The sequence below is a fragment of the Peromyscus leucopus genome, chromosome 11, assembly GCF_004664715.2.
Source record: "Peromyscus leucopus breed LL Stock chromosome 11, UCI_PerLeu_2.1, whole genome shotgun sequence".
NCBI classification, from domain to species: Eukaryota; Metazoa; Chordata; class Mammalia; order Rodentia; family Cricetidae; genus Peromyscus; species Peromyscus leucopus.
In genome coordinates this window covers 26,147,259-26,171,556 of record NC_051072.1, presented here as the reverse complement: position 1 = coordinate 26,171,556, position 24,298 = coordinate 26,147,259, and the positions used below count along the sequence as shown (strand labels likewise).

The 24,298-nt window shown below is 39.4% G+C and overlaps 1 protein-coding gene across 1 annotated transcript in view; it reads left to right on the top strand.

The window, feature by feature from the left end:
- Positions 1–20,313, top strand: part of Fyb1 (FYN binding protein 1) — an 83,815-nt gene extending 63,502 nt beyond the window's left edge. Inside the window, 8 exon segments of the mRNA XM_028875596.2 lie at positions 1,890–1,915; positions 3,964–4,030; positions 7,025–7,124; positions 7,833–7,872; positions 7,875–7,994; positions 13,538–13,571; positions 15,602–15,633; positions 17,993–20,313. Coding sequence (XP_028731429.2) covers positions 1,890–1,915; positions 3,964–4,030; positions 7,025–7,124; positions 7,833–7,872; positions 7,875–7,994; positions 13,538–13,571; positions 15,602–15,633; positions 17,993–18,015 — 442 coding nt within the window. The 3' untranslated portion in view covers positions 18,016–20,313.
- Positions 20,314–24,298: the final 3,985 nt, after the last annotated feature.

Here is a 24,298-nt window from a genome sequence, read left to right as displayed (position 1 = left end):
TTTAATTGAAGGCTACTAATATTCTATAACGAACAAGCAAGTCCTGATGAACTTACACCACTTTACTGATATTTTCCATTAATCATCTTACATTCATCTCATAGTATTAATTACATCAGAGGACCCTAGTTATTCTGAAATTATCATGTAATTCTAAGGTACACTTTACTCTCCCTGCAAACTTACATAAAGATACACACACACACACACATACACACACACACACACACACACACGCACACGCACACGCACACGCAAACACACACACACACACACATACACACACACACACATACACACACACACACATACACACACACACACACACGCACACGCACACGCACACGCACACGCAAACACACACACACACACACACACACACACACACACACACACGCATACTCAAGCACAGTCATTCATGAACATACACACTACTTAGTAGGATTTCTCTCATTTGTAAATCCCATCTAAAACTATTCTGATTGCAGACTACATTTTACATTATACTGACTACTTTTAAAACTCATTCTCTATTAAAAGTTAATTTGTTAAAATATAGAGCATAATTTAGAATTTTTCTCTGAATATAATACTGAAAGTTTTATAACTGTTCTTTTTTTATTGAGAGATTTTCTATTCATTTTACATACCAACCACAGATTCCCCTGTCCTCCCATGCTCCCAGCCCTCCCCCGCAACCCACCCCTCATTCCCACCTTCTCCAAGGCAAGGTCTCCCATGGGGAGTCAGCAGTGACTTATAACTGTTCTTAATCATATACCTATACAGACTTATTCTCAGTTTTTCAAATTTATCTGAATAACTAATGAATAAATTTTCTTTCCCCATCCAGCCCCTGAATATAAATTCCATGTATATGAATTTGAAGGATCTTAATTATGTTCAGAAGAGCCTTTCTGTTTTGCATTTTTAATGTGTTCATCACATTTAACTGAAATCTTTATAAGTTGTTTTCACACCAGAACTCCTAATTTTATCTTTTTTCATAGAACACCAGAATAGCAGTCAGTACATGTACAATTTTGAGAACACATAACAAGTAGTCTTCTCTCGAGCAACATTGCTCAAATATAACCTTTACTTGGGGGGAAAGGAAGAGACCTTTTCTGCCTTGTTTTCACATGACCAAATTCTGATTTGGGGTTATTGGAGCAAATGTCCTCATCTTCTACTTTAACCAATCATTCCTGCACTATACATGAATCCTTCAGATGTGTGTGTGTGTGTGTGTGTGTGTGTGTGTGTGTGGCTATCACACTTCAAAAAAAAAAATAAAAATAAACATTCTTTTCTGCTACAACTAAACACCACCTAATCCTGGATCCTTCCTACTCCTGTCTATAAGCTCTCACTGTCTAGTCGAAGTGTGCATTCCTTTCTTATTCATCATTTTCCAGTTTGGCGTAGATGTGTACATACCAGAGAAATGTGGTCATATGCCAATGCCTGCTGTCGATTTTTTGACTCTGTAATTTCAGTCCTCAATTCAAATAAATAATTTGGGCCAGACCTATGGATAGCATTAAGCCCCAAATACTGAGTTCATTTAACATACTCTGGTGTGATAATATGCCTAAACTTTAGAGCAAATCTGAAATATTGGTCTAGTGACTGCAGGCCACACAAACTGACTATCTTTACTCTGGACTATTTTTGAACAACAAAACTAGTTCAAAACTAGTCTCAATAAATTCCAAATTGATGGCTAGAAGCTAATGGGAAATGGAGGATAAGAAAGGCATGATGGTCAACAAATTAACCCACTTCACACATCCAGAATATTGCCTCTCACACCTCTCTCATGTAAAGGAATTAATTTCAAGATTCATGTGACTCTGATTTTAACTATATTCTCATTTTTTTTTCAGTTTCCCTTCTCCTCCTCAACAATTGGGTATGTAATAAAAACTAACCGTGTATTTTACCAATTTTTTATTACACATGAGGGAATGGGAAGCATTGAATGTCCTCAAGCATTGAATGTGCCTGCTTTAAGTCCTGAATGCAAATAATAAATACGTTAGATTGCACAAGCAATTTCACTGTGGGTGATTCCAACGACCCAACAATAGAATAACAGAGTCATAAAAATAAAAAAGGCTCATTATCAGATACTTCTCATTGTTATGATAAAACACCATAATATTCCTCCCCAAAGCAGCATGGTCAGGTCTGTCATAGCGGCAGCCCACTCCTTGGTACCAACTTCTGTATCAGTTACTTTTCTATGACTATGGCATACCTTGGTGAAGGCAGGGTGGCAGGAATGGGAGCTGAGGGCTCACACCTTGAACCTCAAGCAACAAAGGAGAGTGACCTGGTAATGGTGCATGTCTTTTCAAGCCTCAAAGCCACCTCCAGGGGCAAACGTCACCAAGGCCATACCTGCAAAGCCTGCCCAAACAGCACCACCCACTGGGGACCAGTTATTCAAATGCCTAAGACCATAAGGCACACCTCATTCAAACCAGCACAGACAGCTTCCAAGTACTAATCTGAAAGTCATTGTGGCATGGAGATAACAGGAAAGTGAGGGACACCGATGTCAGCTGGCCCTGCCTCAATGCAGTCCATGCTTAATGTACACAACTCATGCATACAAATGTATAAAAGTATGCAAAAGACACACAACCAGACACTTCCAGATAGCCTTTCTTTAACTCTTTGGGGAAAAAATTGGAGTAACAGTCAGTGCTTTGTACAATTTCAATCATCTCTTTGAAAATCCTGCTGGGACAGATCTTTTCAAGACTTTTTTTTAAAGTGTCTCTGTATAAAGTAACATGTTGATCCAAAAATACTGAAGGGCTTTTAAAGAGTTTACCTACTTAAATTGGTAAATATTCTTTTAAGAGAGCTGGTGGTAGTGGCGCACACCTTTCATCCCAGCATTTGAGAGGCAGAGGCAGGCGATCTCTGAATTCGAGGCCAGCCTAGTCTACAGAGTGAGTTCCAGGACAGCCAGATTTACACAGTAAACCCTGTCTCAAAAAAACCAGAGAGAGAGAGAGAGAGAATGAATGTCAAGCTAAAGATGTGGCTTAGTTGGTAGCACTGAATTTGATCCCCAGCACTACATAATCCAGGAATTGGGGCCATTCTCATTCAGTCCACCACACCAGTCATGGCTAGTTTTCTATCAGTATTGTTTCTCATCACTTACATATATTATTTGTAGAAATAAGATTTCCTATGAAGTACACTCATACTATCACTGTAGAGTATAAATTAATACAGAACAAATTATTAAAAGAAGATCATGGATGATAGATGATAGAGATAGATATCATCCACCTGATGGACAAATGGATGGATAGATAGATAGATAGATAGATAGATAGATAGATAGATAGATAGATATAAGAGATTGACACAGAGATATACAAATAGGATTAGTGGATTAGCACTCCACATCATGTAAGAATTTCGGTCTGCTTCCCACTGCCAGTGGCCAAGAGAGTTAACGTCTTTGTCCACAGTTTTCCAGTCCCACCATTCATCCATTGGTTACACTTGCAAAATTTTAGAGTCACAGCACTATTCAAGTCTTGTTGGTTTTTTCCCTCCAAATAATGATGGTTGTAATTTTTTTTTTTTTCCTGAGCTGAGGACCCAGGGCTTTGCACTTGCTAGGCAAGTGCTCTACCACTGAGCTACATCCCCAACCCGATAGTTGTAATTATATTCACTGGTTTCCATTGTTTCTTTGTTCACTTATCGATTGTTTAAAGTTGAATACTCACACCCAGGAAGGTAAGAACCACCCCCACACACACTCCTTCCTTTTAGAAGCATATAATGCCTTTAATAGAAATATATACTGTCTCTGAGAAATCCTGACTGTCTATGAAGCAGTCTTCAATTCTTAATAACATCATTGAATGTTTATATCAAAATTTAAATTAGCAAAATTTCAATATTTAATATTCTGTCTTTTATTAGATATGGGAGAAGAAGTTTACGATGATGTGGATGCCTCAGACTTCCCTGCTCCACCTGCAGAGTTGAGGTCATTAAAATGCTTCCATTACAATGCAGTCTTGACAAGGAGATTGCTCAACAACATTGAAGTGGAGTAAAACTCCAGCGTGGTATATGTGTACTGTGCGCAGTTGTGTGGTCTCTGCTCCTCCTTGTTAAAGCTGTGCTTGTTTGTGATCAAGGCTCTCACCTCGCAGTCTGGTTTGTTAGCAAGTCATCCTTACCCTCCCTCCTCTCCCCTTCCCCATCCTTTCTCCTGACCCCAGACACTGGTTCTGCCCTTCGTTCCCTGACTAATCACTGTTGGTTGCTGGTGACTCACTGCTGTCTGTATTCACTCATCTACTGGGAATGTATACTTGAGATTCTGTTCACAAGTAATCTCAATGATTCATCTTCTCTTATTTTTACCCTTTTCCCCTCTTGAATATACTTCCTTTCAATGATAGCCCTCATCTTTCTTCTTCCCTGTCCTTCACCAATGGTTTCCTTTGTGAAAAAAAAAAAAAATAACAGAATTTGTTGCTTAAAAGGGCTTTCTTGTATGTCCTTTTTTTGTTCACAAACTCATTAGAGCTAGGCAGTGGTGGCGCATGCCTTTAATCCCAGCACTCGGATCTCTGTGAGTTCGAGGCAGCCTGGTCTATAGAGCAAGATCCAGGACAGGTACCAAAACTACACAGAGAAACCCCGTCTCAAAAAAAAAAAAAAAAAAAAAAAAAAAAAAAAAAAAAACCACACACACACAAAAAAAAAAAACTCATTAGAATCTTCTCAAAAGTTTTTTTGCATACAATCTTCTTTAATTTTAAGATAAAGTATATAAAAGTTAAAATAATATAACGTTCGCACGTTTATACTCGAGGTTTGCATTTAATTTTAAGGTGAAAAGTATATGAAAATAGTTAAGATTAGTGAGCATAAAAGGAACGCCCTTTGAAAAGTCTTTTGAGGTATAATATAACGTACTAAAATACTTGCTCATTTTTTCCTATCTATGCAAGATGACCTGCGTACAAAAGCTAGAAAACTCCAGCAGTACACTCAAGAGAGAGATGAATGAAAAACAAGAAATGGTATACTTGATTAGTTAGAGGACAAAACTGGCATTAATGCCTCGAGTCATGCCTGCTGAGTTGCACTTACCAATGCATGAGAGAACTTCAAGTATTTAGTTTTACCATACTAAGCCATTTTTACTGAACTATGAACAGTATCAAGATCAAAGAGACTGAAGGCAAAACATGCCGATGGATCAAGTTCTACAGGCCAAACAAGTGAGAAAGACAGATGAATGAAGAAGGCTTGCCTCCCTTTCCGCAGTCTGTGAAAGGAAAATCTACCCTTAGCAAATTATTCATTCTAATATTCCTCACCAGGACACTGTGCCCATCTCTGATGGACTTTAATACATTTTTTTTCTGTTTGATGTTACTCTAGAAAGATACCCCACATTCCATTAGCTAGTTCTCTGGGAACCCAGAATCACATCCTGGGCTTTTTCTTGGAGCAAAACAAACCCCAGCTGATTGAACTTGATCAGAGATCTTTTTTTTTTTTCCCGTACCCATTGCTTATTTTCAGAAATTAAAACAATTCTATATTTTTAAACACAGTGTTCTATTTTGGAACAAGTTATTTTCAAAAATAGCTTGTGGAGGGGGGCATTTTTAGCATTCATTCATGCTCTGATCATGCCAGAGAGCTAATCTGGGCCAGGCATTTCACCAATGCCCAGAGCGTGAAAGGCGGAAGGTCCTAGGGATAGATGTAAGACCTTACGTGGGCAATGGTCCTCATTGTTTTCATAGCGAACAAGATAAATGCTAAGTGCTAAAAAAAAAAAAAAAAAAAAAAAAAAAAAAAAAAAAAAAAAATAGAACCAAACATTTTAAAGAAGTCACATTTTTTCTAGATAATCAAAATGAAAATATTAGTGTCAAATTTTCACTATTCACAAATATTCCAATACCAAAAAAAAAAAAACTTCCTTCTGCAGGATTCACACTTCTTCCCAATCTATACTGAACTTTCATTTTCCAATGAGCAATTTAGTGAAATGGCCAAGATAAAGACTGACTATTGACTATTGGCTATTATCTTTAAGATGCTCCCATATGATATTGAAAATTAATTTTATGTAAAAGCTTTTCATTAACCAATATTCCTATCTCCTGTGCTGTCTTTATTCATTTATGTATTATTTCTCTGCTGGAAATCAAGTCTAAGGTGTGGTATGTGAGTGCTCCACCAATGAACTCCAGCTTTTCCATCATAGCTGTTTTAATTAGATGTGAAAATATTAAGATAGATAAATTTCACAATCCATAAAACTCAGTTCTTTAAAAAAGCATTTTTGAGCTTTTTAAATAACACTATCTCTGCCATTCAATTTTCTAGAAAGAACTAGAAAATGTACAGGGTTCAAGTATAGTTTTAACCACATGAAACCATGGTATGCGACCATATTTCATCTTGTTCAGTTTTATTATTTATTCAATATGACCTTTCACTTACAGTTTAAATCATGTGTATCATTTAATCATGAACCCCTTTATATGTCATAAATCCATAATTGATTATAATGATCAGTACTAAATTAAAAACAACATTGAACAAAAATGTATTATTACATGCTAGGCATGGTAACACATGTCTTTAATCCCAGCACTTGGAAGATAGAGGCAGAGTTCCAGTGTATATTGTAAGACACTGTCACAAAATAACAAACCACCGAAATTTTTAATGTTAAGAATTAAGTCTCAGGCTGGGGGTGGGAAGTGGCGCACACCTTTAATCCCAGCACTTGGGAGGCAGAGGCAGGCAGATCTCTGTGAGTTTGAGGCCAGCCTAGTATACAGAGGAAGGTCCAGGACAGCCAAGGCTGCACAGAGAAACTCAGTCTCAAAAACAAAACAAAACAAAGCAAGCAAGCAAACAAAAACAAAGAATTAAGTCTCTGTTATGATCTATTCTTTTCTGTTTCTCAAAGTGTTGGTTTATATGTGTTCTGTTACCCTAGTCAAGGAATTAATGATGGAAAAGCAAAAACAGAAGAAAAAGACCCCAAGAAGCTAAAAAAACAGGAAAAAGAAGAAAAAGATCTTAGGAAAAAATTTAAGGTATGTAATATTTTATACCATTCAGAGTTCAAAGTACTGATGAAAAAATTCCAAAAATTTCAAAATGACAAAATACATGCTTTTCAAGTATGGTTAACAATATTGGCATTATCTGTCATAACTTTTCTTTGTTACAAATATGTTGTAAATTTAAATTCATTCCTACAATAAATTAAGCAAGAAATCATATATGTTAATATCCTCCATGCTATGATAACCATTTAAATTTAGATGCCCTTTGAACTTTGATAAAGTGATCATCTTTAAATATTTGTTATGTGAAGTTGGTGAGGTTGTGATTGTCTTAGTTATTGTCTCATGGCGATGATAAAATCCCCAGATAAAAACATCTTGAAGGACAAGGGGTTTCTTTGGGCTCACAGTTCTAGGCTACAGTCCGCCTTGGAGAAATCACAGAGGCAGGAGCTTAATGGGGCTGGTCTCATTACATCTGCAGTCAGAAGACAGAGACACACAAACGCATGCATACTAGTGCTTACCTTGATTTCTCCATTTGATACAGTCCAGGGTCCCCTGTCCAGGGAATAGTCCCACTCAGAATTAACATAGTTCTTCCTATATGAATTTACATAATCAAGATACCCCCCATAGGCATGTCCATAACTAAAACCTTCTTAGTAAATTTGTCAATAAATGAATTACTGTAATAATACATATCAGTAATTTCAATGTTTATTTTTTTTTCAGTATGATGGTGAAATTCGAGTTCTCTATTCAACGAAAGTGGCTTCTCCATAACTTCTAAAAAGTGGGGAGCTAGAGATCTGCAGATAAAACCTGGAGAGTTGCTTGAAGTTATTCAAAGCACAGACGACACCAAAGTTCTCTGTAGGAACGAAGAAGGCAAATGTAAGTCCCTGCTAAAGCCACACTGTGCATCCAACAACCATGGGCTACAGAGATCACCCACCTCTACTAACTCAGTTTGTTCGGTGGTTCGTGGGTTGTAGGACATGTTAAGAAACTGGAGATTCTGGTATGCTGACATCAATAAATTCTATTTTAATGTCTTTTGAGGCTTTTGAGATTGTAATATGATTACATCATTTCCCTCCCTATCTTTCCCATCTCCAGCCTCTCCTTAGTAACCCCGTTGCTCTCATTCAAATTCATGGCCTCTTTTTCTTTAACTCTGCGTGTGTGTGTGTGTGTGTGTGTGTGTGTGTGTGTGTGTGTGTGTGTGTGAATATAACCTTCTCAGCCTGTATAATGTTATGTATATGTTTTCAGGGCTGACCATTTGGTATTGGATAACTAGTTGGTGTGCTCTTCCCTGGGGAAGATTATTTCTCTCAGTGTTCCTTCAACATCTTTTAAAAATGAGAGTGGAGGTTGTGAGTGCTACTCAGTGGCAGAATACAGGCTTGAAATGACGGTGGAAACATTGCTTAAACTTCGGGTTCATCACAATCAAGAATTTCACATAGATTTTCTTTCTCACTAAGGCATTTGTGATGTCTAAGCCACTGATAACTGCTTCAGTTCTAGGTACTCTGAAAGTTTGATCTCAAACAGAATGACTGGGTAAATATCTCTTACTCCCTGGTAGGGTGTTTTGTTTGTTGTAAAGGCTTTCTTTAGGTGGTACTTTGCTTTAGTTTGACTTCCTCATTTCAAAGGTAACTACAGTGTGGTACTAGAGAGATGGCTAAGCGGTTAAGAGTTCTTACTGTTCTTCTAGAGGACCCAAGGTTAGCTCCCAGCACCCACATCAGGCAGATCACAACCAACTGTAACCCCCAGCTCTAGGGGATCCAATATCCTCTTCTGGCCTCCACAGGTTAGAGAAGGCAGGCAGGAAAGCTTTCTTGTCCAATGGTCAACACCTAAATAACAGAGCTCCAATGCTGCTGTGACATCGACCAGTTACCATCCCACCAAATAGGAAGCAAATTTGGTCTGTACTCAGCAGATTAAACAAAAGGTTAAAAGCTGATCCGAGAAAGGTGTGAAGGTACTCAGAGAGTCCTAGAAGCTGGAGAAAAGCCCTCCATAAATAGAACAAAATGGTTAAATATTGACAGAAACTTGGACCAATGGGTAGTCAGGTAGTTGGAGAGGGAGGAGCACTAAGAGTATTTGAGAGTGACTTTCAGATTAAGTATTATCTCAGAATGACTGAATTGGTGTGCCTATTTAATTTCACTTTTTGCCTTTTCAAGCCTCCTGCTTTTCATAATTTTTATGAAATCTCTTTCTTGGTTGGGATCCTTGATTGTTTTTAATTTTCTAATTCCTGATCTATTCTCCATACACTCACTAGGACTTGGAACGACTGCCGTAAAATGTATCCCTCCGGCAAATGGCCTTGCAAATGGCATCCGTCTTTCTCATATTCTCAGCCTGTCCACTCCTATGTTAAACAAATATTTTCAAGAGCACACACCATCTTTAGGACAGCATATCATAAATGCCCTTCATGGTTCAGCCTCATGGGCAACAACTGCAGTTTGCTGTCTAGACTGGACATCCAAAAGTGAAGTGCATGCTTGTCATCCCCTGAATAAATCATGCCGGTTCTTCCCACTGTGTTATTCTATTTGGTGTGGAATGCACAATTGTCCATCAAAAACAACTCAGTGATCACCTTCGATTGGAAGCATCCTCACTCCCTGATCCCAGCTACCCCAGTCTGATGAATGTCTTCCCAACTCCACTGCGTGATTTGTTTCAGTAATTTGCTGCTCTGCTTAGTATTTGAACTTATGCAGAACTTCAACGAAGTGTTCTTGAGGTTGGATGTCAGCACTGGTATAGTGTCTCACAGCTTGAGTGTGGACTTGGTTAGCTTCAAAGGAGTGCTCTGGATTTCTAGTCCAATAACCAGATAAAAGTCGGACATAAACACTCTCAAAAACGTCTGCTGAATAGTTTAGCTGGTTAGCAGACAGCACTCTGGCTTGGCCTGATGAGCACTGTTAGTTTCTGAATCATTAAGTACTCTAAATCTGTCCCTTCCTTATTTTTACACCTTCTCATGACTAGCCATGGTGTTTTGCAGTTCAGTGACTGTTGCAGTGACTGTTTCTCACTCTCTGTTCTTCTTCAACCTGTCACCGAAAAGAACGTGACCTGGGGGTACACCGAGCAATCGAGAGGTTAAAGGATAAAGGACAATCCCTTTGTCACTGTGTGGAGCAAAAGCCTCTGACGCAGACATTATTACATTCAATAGGGTCTCACCCACTGACACTCTGTAAGTGTGAACTGTGTAGGCAGTTGGTATCTTAAATATATAGTTCTGGCACATTCTCAAATGTTTAAAATGGCTAGCTAATATTTGCACACATCCACAATCTGATGTTCAAGAGCTGAGAGTTTTCCCACCTCCTGTCACTGGAGAAAAACTTTCTAAAAAAAAAATGAGGCATGAAAAAAGGAGTTATTTGGGTTATAATGTTCTGTTTCTTTTAGGCATCAGAAAAAGAGATTTCAAATGGCTGGACATTGTCACAAAACTAGTTGATCATTTCTTTAAGGGTTTTTTTTTTTAAACAATTTATGCTCACTAGAAAAAAATTTTATTCAGAAACTTAAAAAGTCAATCTGAACCAGCTGTGGTAGCACACATCTAAAATCCCAGTACTTGGAGGCTGACTGAGGAAAAGCATTTGAAATCAGGAGTTCAAGGACAGCCTAGGCAATGTAGTGAAAACTCACCTCAAAAGTAGTAAAAATTAAATGAATGAATGAATGAATGAGTGAGTGACTGAGTGAGTGAGTGAATAAATAAGCAAATATACAAATGAAATGTTTAAAGTCGTTCTAGTAGAAAGTCTCAGGAATAATACAAAGAAACAGAGAAGAAAAGGAGATAGATTAGTTCTTGTGAAAGCCAAAATAATAAATTACATTCAGTATTGTACACCATTCATTATGTTTCCCTTCAAGTTTGACATTGATTCACTTGCCTGAGCAAGTCCACACAAGATGATTTTATGTTTCTAGCTGCAGTAACTTTATTTTCTGCAAATACAACAAATGAAGTAATAAATAATAGACCGTCACTTCAATTAAGGAAAAAAATTGAAACTACAAAATCAAGTTAATTTCCGTTTTTCCAAGACTACTGTCTACTTCCTCGGAAATTCCGTATTTCTAATGTCTTCTCACAGGTGCATTGTTAGTCCTGACACACATCTACACCACAGCAAGCAAACATTTTAGGAGGAAACTGACGGGCACAAATGGGGGATGGGCGTTACATTCCTGACTATTCTACCTCACCACATATTTCAAGACATTTGTTCCAGCCACTGTGTTCTGCTCTGTGAGCAGGAGGCTTCCAAATAACAACTTTATGTGACATGTGAGAATCCTCGGCATATCAGCTCTCAGACTACTGTAAGGCTAAACATAGCAGCCGTTCTGCACCATAGCCATGATTTTGCTTTGTTTTGTGGGGTTTTTTTTCATATTTTCTATTAATATCTCATATTGGTAAGTGCACACGAACCATGTGAACAATGAGAACATTTTCTTCCTGCATAAAAAAAATAATTTCTAGGAACTATACTGCCAAGATTACATAACAATCCATGGTAAGTCACTTGTTTTGACACTACCACAAACGGTCCTTGAATAGAATAAAGTTTTAGCACTTGAAAGCGCTGCACAGCAAAGCCTATGCTACATTAGAAGTCAGTAATCCTGTAAAAAACACTATATAAGTGATTTTATAGTTAGTGAGCCCTAAGTTATCACATGATCATGGAACTAAAATAGAATGGGACAGCCTCATCCCACAAGCGACCACTGACATTTTCTTAAATATTCAGTCATTGATATCTCCCTCCCTCCCTTCACATACGCAGAGAGACAGAGAGAGGGAGAGAAAAGAACAGAACTGAACAATAGTATCTGCAAAGGAGTCATCAACAGAAGAGAAAGATGCTATTTAGAACTCTTGAGCAAGGAAGATGTAGGAGAGAATATACCAAGGGTTTGAGAGGGAAAGAGAATATAGCTTTTCTAATTAACTCATAAAGTGGAGATAATTAAGATCTATTATGAATTATTAACTTTGACTATGTAAAGGACTGTTAGTAGCGGTTTGACCAGGCCTGTGAATTTTCATCATAATTGATAAAAATTAAATTAAAAGTGATTTCATTGAAATGTAAATTACCTCAAAGCATCAGCAAATAATAATCTTAATTTTCAAAAAGGTGATTAAATAATCTTTAATTTTCCTGTCATAACTTTATTTCTCATAATCTTCCAGGGTTTTTTTTAATGGAAGCATTTAATATTAGAATAAGTCTAGTCTTTATTAGCAGTTTATAATTTTGCATGTGTACTGCTAAGGCCTGCCAACCTGAGTTCAGTCCCTGCAACTCACATGGCAAGAGGAGAGAACAGATTTCTTCCAGTCTTCTTCTGACTTCAAAATGATCATATTAAACAACATAACCCCAACTCAGAAAGACAAATGCCACGTTTTCTCTCCTATGTGGAGCCTGTATCTAAATGTGTCTGCAGGAAGGGGGCCTGGGAAGACGAGCATGAGATGGGGAGGGGACATTAGAAGTAGGAAAGGGATGATGGAATCCATGTGACTCAAAAAGAGAAAGGAGACTGTTTGGAAGGAGGGAGGGAACCTTCAGGAGAAGGACAGGAGACACAGGGAAGGCAGGCAGAGATGGGAATAAATTAGACAAAAGTGTAAGGACTTCTGTGTGAAAATACCATAGTGAAGTTACCTTTTTTACTGTCTTTAAAAAAATTCATAAAAAAATAGAACAAGAAAGGGATTGATGAGAGCTGCTAAGAGGAGGGGGAAATAAGTGGGTAATGAGGGTATAAATATGATCAAATTACTCCATTAGCATGTTCTATATAGATATAGTTATTCAATATATTATCTTTTTTTTCCTTTTTTCTTTTTTTTTTCTTTTTTTTTTTCTTTCTTTTTTTTTTTTTTCGAGACAGGGTTTCTCTTGTGTAGCTTTGCGCCTTTCCTGGAACTCACTTGGTAGCCCAGGCTGGCCTCGAACTCACAGAGATCCGCCTGCCTCTGCCTCCCGAGTGCTGGGATTAAAGGCGTGCGCCACCACCGCCCGGCAATATATTATCTTTTTAAAGAGTTTTTAAATTATTATTACTGTGTCTGTGTGGATGTGTCATGTGTGGGTGCCTGCAGAGGCCAGAATAGGGCATGAAGTCCCTGGAACTAGATTTACAGGCAGTGATGAGTTATTGGATGTGAATCTGGGCATCAACTGAGTATTGTGGATAAGAAGGGGCCCTTAACCACTAAGCCATCTCTCCAGTCCCTCAGTATATTACCTTATAATAATTATTCACTTGTGGGTCAACTTGTGATACTAAACATTAAATATTTTTCAAAGCTGTATCTGTAACTAAAATGCATTTCCTTTTTTTCTTTATAGATGGTTATGTCCTTCGGAGTTACCTGGCGGACAAGTAAGGCCATTTTCTTCTATTACTGTATTTATTAAAAGAATCTTATGATTTCCTTAAGGACAAAGGAAAAATTACTAATTAAAAATTACTAATGCAATTTCCAGAATGCAATAGACTGAACTACCATAATAAATTGGAAGCAATGTGTTACATTTGTATCAATATAGTAGTACCAGTAACAAAGCTGAATATGCTAGTCTGAATTAGAAAGGAAGTCTGACTCACTCATAGTGAATAGTCTTATATAACTCGCTGAGCTGTCTGTTCAGCAACACTGAAGACACACAGGGCAAAGCCACTACCCCTTTCACTAATTGTTTGCATTTTGTTTATTAATTATTACAGCATTAGAACTGGACTAATTCGAGCCAAATGGTGTCTGTGGCAGATACTAATACTACCAGTTAATAGCTCATAGTGTAGCCCCTAACTGAAGGTTTTTCTATACTCACACCAAGCATAGTGCTCTATTATGTTGCTGTATTGAAAGTGTGCCCCTCAAAAGATAGCGATCAATGACTCTTGTATTCTTATGAATAAGACCTTTTCACAGTCTGTCACAGCCTGGTACTTTTAAGCCTTTGGACTCCTCTAAAACACTCTAAGATTCTACACCAAGAAACGCAGAGCAGAAAATTAGCCCCACTATTGGGTTGAGCAATGTAAATATTTGTAAAACTGACATAATGAAGGAATGGAGGATTCACAAACCGTTTTCCATAAGCAACAGGACACATGTGTGACTAGGACAATGCATGTTAAAGAGTTCTGTCAACAAACCAATAGACAGCAGACAGGAAAACGACCCTAACACCTTTGTTTTCTTCGGTGTATGTATTACAGTGGTGGGCAACGGGACTTCTGACAGGCTCTGTTCTAAGAAAGATGCACATTTTATGGAAAGAATGTGCTGCAGGATGGTTAAAAGAAAATGGAGAAAGGACACTAAGCGACTATTGGTTCACTACCTATTAAAATGCATACATCAATAAACATTTATGGAATAAACAGCAGGAAAGTCTGTCCTCTTTGCATTCACATCAGATTTCCATTAGGCAAATGCTTCCTCCACCTCAGAGAAAGGATCCAAACAGAAGACATAGGGAGCTCCCAGCATCTGTTCACAGTTGGCAGGAACAGGGCCCTGCTGCTGCTGCTGCCGCTGCTGTGATAAAGCCCAGAGACAGGGCAGGAACCAAGAGCATGTCTGCCCTACATGACACAGCTACCTCACAGCTCTGGAGCTTGGAACTGCATCCTACATTTCAAGATTATGTTTATATTTATAATATATTATTATTCTATCATTCATAAATCACTCATCAGACTATGCACTTTTACAATCAAAGCTTACATCTGACTCATATGTGTGTCTCCCAGCACATGAGAGCAACTCAGTGTTCGTTAATAGAATACTTCATAAAGCTTCAGGGCTAAGCAAAACCTGAAAACAATAAGTAATATAAAAAATTCAATGACTGTACATTCCATAATTAGTATTTAAATACTTTAAACTTGATATGTGTGCATTGTAACTAGAAACATGTGAAAACAGTATTGCCAATTTTCATGCCAAATATATTTCATTCACTTAAAATTTTAAACATTGGGAACTCAAGTAAAGGTAGGAATCTAATACTAATAACTGTTAAAATTCGTTGCACCTTTGGATTAAGGCCCCTGGAGGAGGGTGGTGTCTTGGCAGTTCTTGTTTAGCTCTGTACCCAGTTCTTAGGGAGTTCAGATGCCCTATGCCCATGGCAATGTTCAAAGTAGGGCATGATCTGTGCCCTCAAGGCATGTGTCTATTATTGTGTTTGTAGAATGAACTAGGAGTCGATAAAGCCAGGGAAAGAAGATGTCGAGGTGAATGTAAAATCTCTGTCCACTCGCACATACACATGCATAGCCTCACTTTTCACCTCTAAATGTTTCTGGTAGATGGCAATCATATTAATGCTAGCTTCTTCCATGCATTAATGTTGGGAAGATATTCTCTATAAAATAAAAATTGTTTTTTGTGTTTACAGTGATGGAGAAATCTATGATGACATTGCTGATGGTAAGTCTCATGCAGCTCCCACCACAGTAACAGAGAAAACAGCTTGCTGGCTTAATTAGAGCCATCACATATGATCAGAACTGGAGTTCTTAAAAATGTGAGGAAAAGTAATGATCTGATGTCATGGCGGGGAGTCATCGTCACAAAAGGCTAGGAAATTAAGCGAAAAGAAAAGCATGTTTATCTCCAGATTGAGAAATATAAGACAGCCATGGTGCAAGCCAAGACCTGTAATTCCAGCACTTGGGGGCTAGAGGCAGGAAGATCAGAAGTTCAAGGCCAGCCCTGGCTACACAATGAAAGTTGGGGGCAAGCCTAGGCTACATGAGACCCTGTGTCAAAAAACAACTGAACAGGGAAGAGACAGAAGAAGTGGGAAGGAGCGGAGGGAAGAGAGAACTGTTTGGTAAACTGTGTATTGTAACATGCGTTAAGAGTCGTTGCTTTCACCACAGGGAAATGCATTTTAGTAATATATAATAACCTGTTTTAAAACTAGCAGTTTCCATACCACAGCAACCATAATACCCAAGAAGGTAACAGCGATTATTTTTCTGCAGCCTATAAAATATGAAATTAACAAATCCTAAGTGGACAAATGTAAAGCTGGCAAATGCTAAAATATGAAACTAACAAATCTTTGATCAATAAACAGGTACATTATTTCATAACTAATAACACTAGTAAAATCATCATGTATTTCTAAGTGAGGATTTAAAACATTCATCTCAACGAAATGTTCACAGCTGTCATCATGTTGCCCTTTGGCCTGTGTGAGTGTGTATGGATGAGTATGTGCGTGTGCGTGTGCTGTGGTGTGTGTGTGTGTGTGTGTGTGTGTGTGTGTTTTGTTTTGTTTTGTTTTGTTTTGTTTTGTTTTGTTTTGTTTTGTTTGAGACAAGGTCTCACAACTTGGTGTCTGCTCGCCTGGAACTTGCTATCTAGACCAGGCTGGCTTTGAACTCACAGAGATCCACCTGCCTCTGCTTCTTGACTGCTGGGATAAAGGTGTTTGTCACCACATCTGGCACCATCCAGGTTTTTGTTGTTCTTTTTTGTTTGTTTGTTTTTGTTTTTTTTCTTACATCAGTTTTGGGATCAAACCTATTTCCCTGGCTTGCAAGCAAATGAGTCATCCCCCAGCCCCCACCCTTTAGTCTTTAGCTTATGACACGTGTTGATGCTTAACTAGTCTCATTTCCAACAAGTGCTATGATGCCAGAATAGCTGATCTTCAGTCTTGTGTGATGAAGACTAAATCTGTCTAGGAATGTTGTTGAAATTGGGCTGTCAATGAAGCTGTCTTAGTTATTGTTGTGATGAAACACCATGACCAAAAGCAAGTCAAGGAAGAAAGGGTTTATTAGGCTTACACTTCCACATAATAGTCCATGATTAAAGGAAGTTGGGACAGGAACTCAAACAGGACAGGAACCTGGAGGCAGGAGCTGATGCAGAGGCCATGGAGGGGTGCTGTTTACTGGTTTGGAGCCAATGGTTTGCTTATCCCATCTTCTTATAAAACCCAGGACCACCAGCCCAGGGATCCACCACCCATAACAGGCTGGGCCCTCTCCCTTCAATCACTAATTAAGAAAATGTTCTACAGTCTTGCCTACAGTCTTATGGAGGAGGTTTATCAACTGAGGCCTCCTCCTCTCTGATGACTCTAGCTTGTGTCAAGTTGACGTAAAACTAGCCAGCACAGAAGATTAAACATATCACATTTTACTTATCTAGTTTTGTTTGTCTTCTTAATGTAAAATAAGTAAGTTTTTTTTTTTTTTAAATCTTAATTCTGGAGAGATTGAATTACCCAGATTTCTAACTTGAAACAGGTAAGATGTGCTGTATATAATCTGTATTTACATTCTTAAGGCCAGATGTGGTGGTGCAGAGCCAGCACTTGGGGTATGGAAGGAGGAAGCTCAGGAGTTGGAAGTCCTGTTCCATGATCTGTTGAGTCTGAGAGCAGTCTGGGCTTCAAGAAGACTTGTTCCCAAAGCCTCAATAGAGAGTTAGAAGATTGGCTCTGTAGGTGAAGCTTGTATTGCAGTCATGAGGACCGGGGTCTGACAGCTAGAACGCACAGGAAAATGAAAGGCACAGTGGCAAGTGTTTGTAATCCCAGGCCTGGGGAGGTCGAGACATGAAGATCCTTGGTGAGAACGGAACCAAGGAGAGACTCTGTCTCAGAGAAAGTACATGGTTCCTAGGGATGTTACTAGAGGTTGTCCTCCAGCCTCCACACACATGTGCATATGTATCTACACACACATGTACATACACACACACACACATACGAATATACAAAAATTAATGAGTGAATTAATTAAAGCTGTATTTTCTTTTCTTTCAGGTTGCATCTATGACAATGACTAGCATTCGGCTCTGTTCTCTCTGCTGTGTCTGTTAGTGGCCAACATGAATTTTAATTGGACTGTTCTTGGGTGTCGTAGAAAAAAATGAATGTACAAAATGAAATTTCAATCTCTTTATAAAATTTTGAAATCTTAAATGAACTCTGTTTAATATGTCAAAAGATTGGTAGTGAGATATAAGAACTTATCTCCTTTTCTACTTTCTTGTCTTCTTTTTTCTTTTGAGTTCTTACTTTGCAGTTCAAGCCATCCTTCCTGCCTCAGCCTGTGCTGTGATAACAGACATGAGCTGGGACATCTGGCTTAAGGATCCCATCTTACCTCAGTTATGCTCATGAAGGCACTTTTTTAGACCATCAATAGGGACTCTCCTCCTGCCATACCCCTTTTTAAAGAAATAAAGAAAAAACAAAGGCATCCCAGAGGAAGAAGAAAAAAGAATATAAAGAAGGAATTTTATTTTTAATTCCACAAGAGAACTCGTGCTGCCCCTTACAACACCTGTTCAAATTACCTACCCGGAAAAGGCGGAGCTTGAGCCTCTAGTTTCTGAAAGACAGTGTAACAGCAGACCATTTGTATCAAATTGTTCCCTCTTTGGTCACTGAAATCATAAATTAATTATTCAATAAGCATGCTTTATGCACATCTAAGATTAGCCTCTACGAGGGCCTAAAGTAAGTCTTACTTTGTGAATCCATACACACATGGTTGCAATCTGTACTCAGTTTAGACACCATTGTTATCTGGAGAAATGGAGGGGGGACTACATGACCCTTGTGAACACTGTGAGAAAGAACCTTGAAACTCGCTCGACTTTTACAGTAACTCCTTACTGTGAAGTCTCTTTGAAAGGGTTTTGTGTTTCGCTGTCAATTGCTTCTGCAGACCCCAGTGATGTTTATAACCACTTTACTAGGAAGTTGTTCAGCTGAAGGAACACAAAGCAGTAAGTCCCAGTGGTTGGCCTGGGGTGCTCCTCATTGAGATGTACTCCTCACCACCTTCTCTAGCCTGTAAGGCACTGGTTTTGAATGCTAAGAACACTAAGCACCATGAACCAAAACACAATGCCTCAACATCCAAGAAGATAACAGATTGGAGAATGTTTTTTTGAAATTAGTAAATCCTAATGCTGGTTCTATTATTGACCATGATGCAACCCTGGCAATATTAATTCCCCTCCCAGTGTTCTTATAGGATAAGATTCAACTAAGTTTATCCCAACATTTTCCACTACCAATTATTTCAAGCTTTTATGGTTCCCTCATCTCAGATGCACACTTCAGAAGGCTTTTTTTCCTTTTCTATTTTAAATCATTGATTAAATAATGATTAATACACTATATATGTAAATTGTAAAGATCCATTGGAGTTTCTGAAGAGTGACACCCTCCCCATTGAATTTTTTAAAAGTCAAAAATTGTATGGGATAGAGAAATAACTCGGTTGGTAAAGTGCTTGCGTGGCAAGCATAAAGATTGAATTCGAACAACTAGCCCCAGATGACAACCATGTGTAGTGACCAGTACTTGTAATTCCTGTGCAGGGAGGCAAAGAGAGGGGGACCCCTGGGGCTCACTAGTAAGCCTGTCTGTCCTAATTGGTGAGTTCCAAACCAGTGAGAGACTTTAGTCCCAGGAGATGGACATCACCTGAGGACCAACAGCCAAGGTTGTCCTCTGGACTCCACATGTATATGCCCTCACACACATGGAAACGTGTACACACAGATGGAAAAATGGGTAAAGGAGGTCAAAGCCTTCAAACGGTTAGAACTGGGGTTTCTATTAAGTGTTTTGAAGTTTAAAAAGTGTCTACAGCTCAATTTACAGGATAGAGGGCTCTGAGTCTCCTGGGTTGGAAATTATTCATCTCAGATAGCCTTTGATTAGGAAGTACTTTGGTGGTATTAGTCAGCATGTGTCCTTGTGGTGAACCTCTTTTGTCACTAGATACAAATTACATGGCTCAAAGGTGGTTGTATGTTAACTTTGGAATCAAATATAGATTAGATGCTGACTGTATTTTCAGTAATTTTTCATGAGTAAGAATAGCATAAATTCAATGCAAATGTTAGATTTTTTAAAAAAAAATCCCAAATTAGATCAAGAGAATATTTCAGCTTTGATTTATATTCAAAGAAATGGACAGACACCTATGAGAAATTACGTAATAATTATTTAATATATATTTGAAGTGTTAATTTTAATATACTAAATGTGATTTTGTTGTAGATTGTGTGTAGAATTTTGTCATGTGAGAAGAGCTGCCAATAAAATATCTTTTTAGCAAGTGACCCTGCCCCCCACTTCATATATACATCAAGACCATCGGCTTTCCTCTCCATTAATGTGATTCTGTCTACAAAAGAGTCTTCTACTTACACAAGAGCCTTATCTGCACCCCCTCCCCGTCTCATTCAGCCTCCTATTCATAGCCCAACTCTCCCCGCTGCCTCTTGATACATTGCTTCCTATTTTGTCTTAGAAATAGATAACTAACTACAGTTCTCTCCAACTCCCTGCAACCTGAACATAACCCATGCTCAAAATGCTTAGAGGATAAGACATCACAACCTGAATTCAAAACCGTGATCAAGGGTCCCATTTCCTCCTAACTTCTCTCCAAGCTTCTTCCGATATAATCCATTCATGCTCTTTTTTCTCACTCTGCCTCTTCTCTCCCTCTGTCTCCTCCCCCTCCTTCTTTCCCTCTCACTCCTTCTCTGCCACATCTCTCACCTCTCCCTCCCTTCTTCCCCCCTTCCTTCCTATCTTTAACTTCTGCTGTGAATAGCTTTCTGTGTATATTTAAAACATACTAAAATATGTGTTAGCGGTAAGAAAACCTGACATTTGAACTTGAACCCAGACACTTCACCCACAACCCATTTATTTCACCATTCCCTTTCTCATTCCACTATCTTAAAATGGTGTCATGCATGCACCAGCTGTCACAACAATGCCTCCAATTCCTCCATTTGTTCAGAATTTGATGACCCCAAGGCTCCCACTACTGTGCTCGGGAAAGCATCGCCAGGTTTGTGTGGAGATCAGGATCCCTTCAGGTAACCAGTGACTGGGGATACCAGGGCAGAAGGCGGCATAGAGACTCTTTTCACAGCAAATCCAGTTGGGGCCTCCCTAGTGGTCTTGCTAAGCCCTCCTCAGAGTTCCAACCATCTACCTCCTGCCTTTACCAGGGCAGGTACACACTGCTGTCTCCCAGCTCCCTCTGCCTTCACTGAGGCAGGCACACACTGATGTCACCCAGCTCCCCATGCCTTCACTGGGACAGGTATGTGCTGCTGTCACCCAGCTCCTCCACCTCTTCTGGCTGGCTCTCTTGCACACACCTGTTCCTTGCTGTCCACCAAAAGAAAAAAATGCAATTTCCACCTCATCTTGATGTCAGCTTTCCAGGGAAGCCAGACTGAGCACAGTACAGCTTGAAAGATATTAAAACCTGTTATCTGTCTGGGCGGTGGTGGTGCTCACCTTTAGTCCCAGCACTCAGGAGGCATAGGCAGGCAGAGCTCTGAGTTCAAGGCCAGTATGGTCTACAAAGTGAGTTCCAGGGCAGCCAGGGCTACACAGAGAGAACCTGTCTTGAAAAACCAAAACCTGTACCTGAACACTGGAATAAACTGAATCCGAATTTGGGGGAGTAATTTAGGGAAGCATTTTAAATAACCCTAAATAGGAGTTTGAGCCTCCTTTTGAGCTTTCCTCACCCTGTTCATCCTTTCTCGTGTTCTCAAGATACACTCAGTCTCCAGATGGCTCCAACCTGGCTTCTGTTACCATCACTTTAAAGCTGTTTTATGTGATGTCTCCAAAAGAGCCTTGTCATAGTTCATCTTCATTTTCAACTTGACAGGGTTTAGAATCACCGAGGATAGGAGACACACCTCTGGGTGTTTCTACAAGGGGGGGGTTTCAGAAAAGTTTAATTGAGGAGACAAAACGCACCCTGAATGTGGGCAATACTCTCCCTGAGACATCAGTCTAAATAAAAAGAAGAAAGGGAGCTGGGCTTCATCTCTCTCTGCTCCCCGCCTACAGACACATTAGACTAGATACTTCACCCTCCTGCTGCCTTCCCTTTCTTACATGATGGATGCTAACTCTCTTAGTGTTCTACTGCTGTGAAGGGACACATGACCACAGCACTTCTTATAAAGGAAAACATTTAACTGGGGCTGCCTTACAAGTTCAGAGGTTTAGTCATGGTAGGAAATATGGCAGCATGCAGGCAGGCACAGTGCCAGAGAGGTAGCTGAGAGTTCTACATCTAGATTGGCAGACAGCAGGAAGAATGCCCACTCTCGTTGACACATTTCCTCTAACAAGGCCACATCTCCTAATAGTGACGCTCCCTATGAGCCTGGTGGGGACATTTTCATTTCAACCACCACACTCCACACCCTGGACCCCATAGGCTTGTGGCCATATCATAATGCAAAAAAATACATTCAGTCCAACTTCAAAAGTCCCCCTAGTGTATAAGAGTCTCAACAATGTTTAAAAGTCCAAAGTCTTCAATGTCTCTTCTGAGACTCATACAGTCATATAACTGTAAACCTTTGTAAAAATCAAAAAGCAGATCACTGTAGGAGACCAGCTCCGACATGTCAAAAGGTTATTGTGAGGAGGAGAGAGGAATAAGGAAGTATTAGATAGAAATATAGGTAGAGAAACACCATTTAAAGCATCCAACTGCTTTCCTTATCCGAAGTCCCAAAGTCCACATTCTGCCAAGAACCGTGGTCAGGCCTATCAAAGCAGTACCCCACTTCTGGTACCAACTGCTGTATTAGTTAATGTATTGCTGTGAAGAGACACCATGGCAACAGTAACTCTTATAAAGGAAAACATTTAATTGAGGCTGGCTTACAGGTTCAGAGGTCTAGTCCACAATCATCATGGTAGGAAGCATGGTGTCATGATGGCAGACATGGTGCTGGAGAAGTAGTTGAGAGTTCTGCATCTGAATCCAAAGGCAGCAGGGAGAGAGAGAGACACTGGGACTGGCTTGGGCATTTGAAATCCCAAAGCCCAAGCCTCATTGACACACTTCCTCCAACAAGGCCACACCTACTTCACACCTAATTGTATCACTACCTATGAGCGGTTGGGGTCTATTTTCATTCAAACCACCACAGTAACTCCTCAAACTGTGAGGCTAAATAAACCCTTTCTTCAGGTTCCTTAGTTAGTTTTGTCACGGCAATGAAAAAAAAAAAAAGTAACTAATATCCATATTAACTTCACAAGACTCCAAATGGAACTCCTCCTCTGACCTTAAAGCTGATTATGCGCATAGTTCATGTGTACCAGGTCCTGGGCTCGTTGCATGAGTTGGCTGTTTGAAACCTGGGACTTATGCAGGGACGCTTGGCTCAATCTGGGAGGAGGGGACTGGACCTGCCTGGACTGAGTCTATCAGGTCGATCTCAGTCCTCAGGGGAGGCTTTGCCCTGGAGGAGGTGGGAATAAGGGTATGGGCTGGGGGAAAGGGGAGGGGGCAGGAAGGGAGAGAACAAGGGAATCTGTGGCTATTATGTAGAACTGAATAGTATTGTAAAATAAAAAAAAAAAAAAGCTGATCATGCTTCCTCTATATTCTTCCTCATTGGCATCTCTATTACTCCCCAAGCTTGAAACTTCGAAGTTTGTTTCTACTCTTTATCTTCTTTGTTCAGTGAGACACAGAGCTCCAAGAAAACAAGGACTCTTGGCCTGATTTGCTTTTATGTTCTTTCATAAAGTGGTATTTGAAGCTCTTACTAATATATTTGATAATGGAAGAACCAGTGGGTTGTGTCTATAAGAATGTGTTAAGCCTGTAGGCTGCCACTGTTTTTCTTAATTACTCTTTCAATGCCTTAAGAGCTTCAATGAATGGGTAGCTAAGCTATACCTATTCCACTCTCCGAAACATAGGTTATTGCTGACTTTAGATTCACTGAAGTAATCATGATCAAGATCAAGCTGATCACAACAGTGTTCCTGTGGAAACAGGGTGGGACAGAGTAGAGATTACAACGTGTCTTTTAGGGATTGGTACCCATGAAAGGAAGAGGGAGCAAGATTGAACAAAGGAGATGGTTGAATGTGACACAGGCCCAACAAAGCTTGGAGCAGACAGAGAGTCTCTGGGTAAATGCTTCATCTATTGTCTCCCTTTAGACAAAGTGGTAAACCTTTTAACAGGACCCCTCAGACTCATCACTGTGTGAGCCTCCTTGTCCCAAGAGAGGCATGGCCTTGTGAAAGATG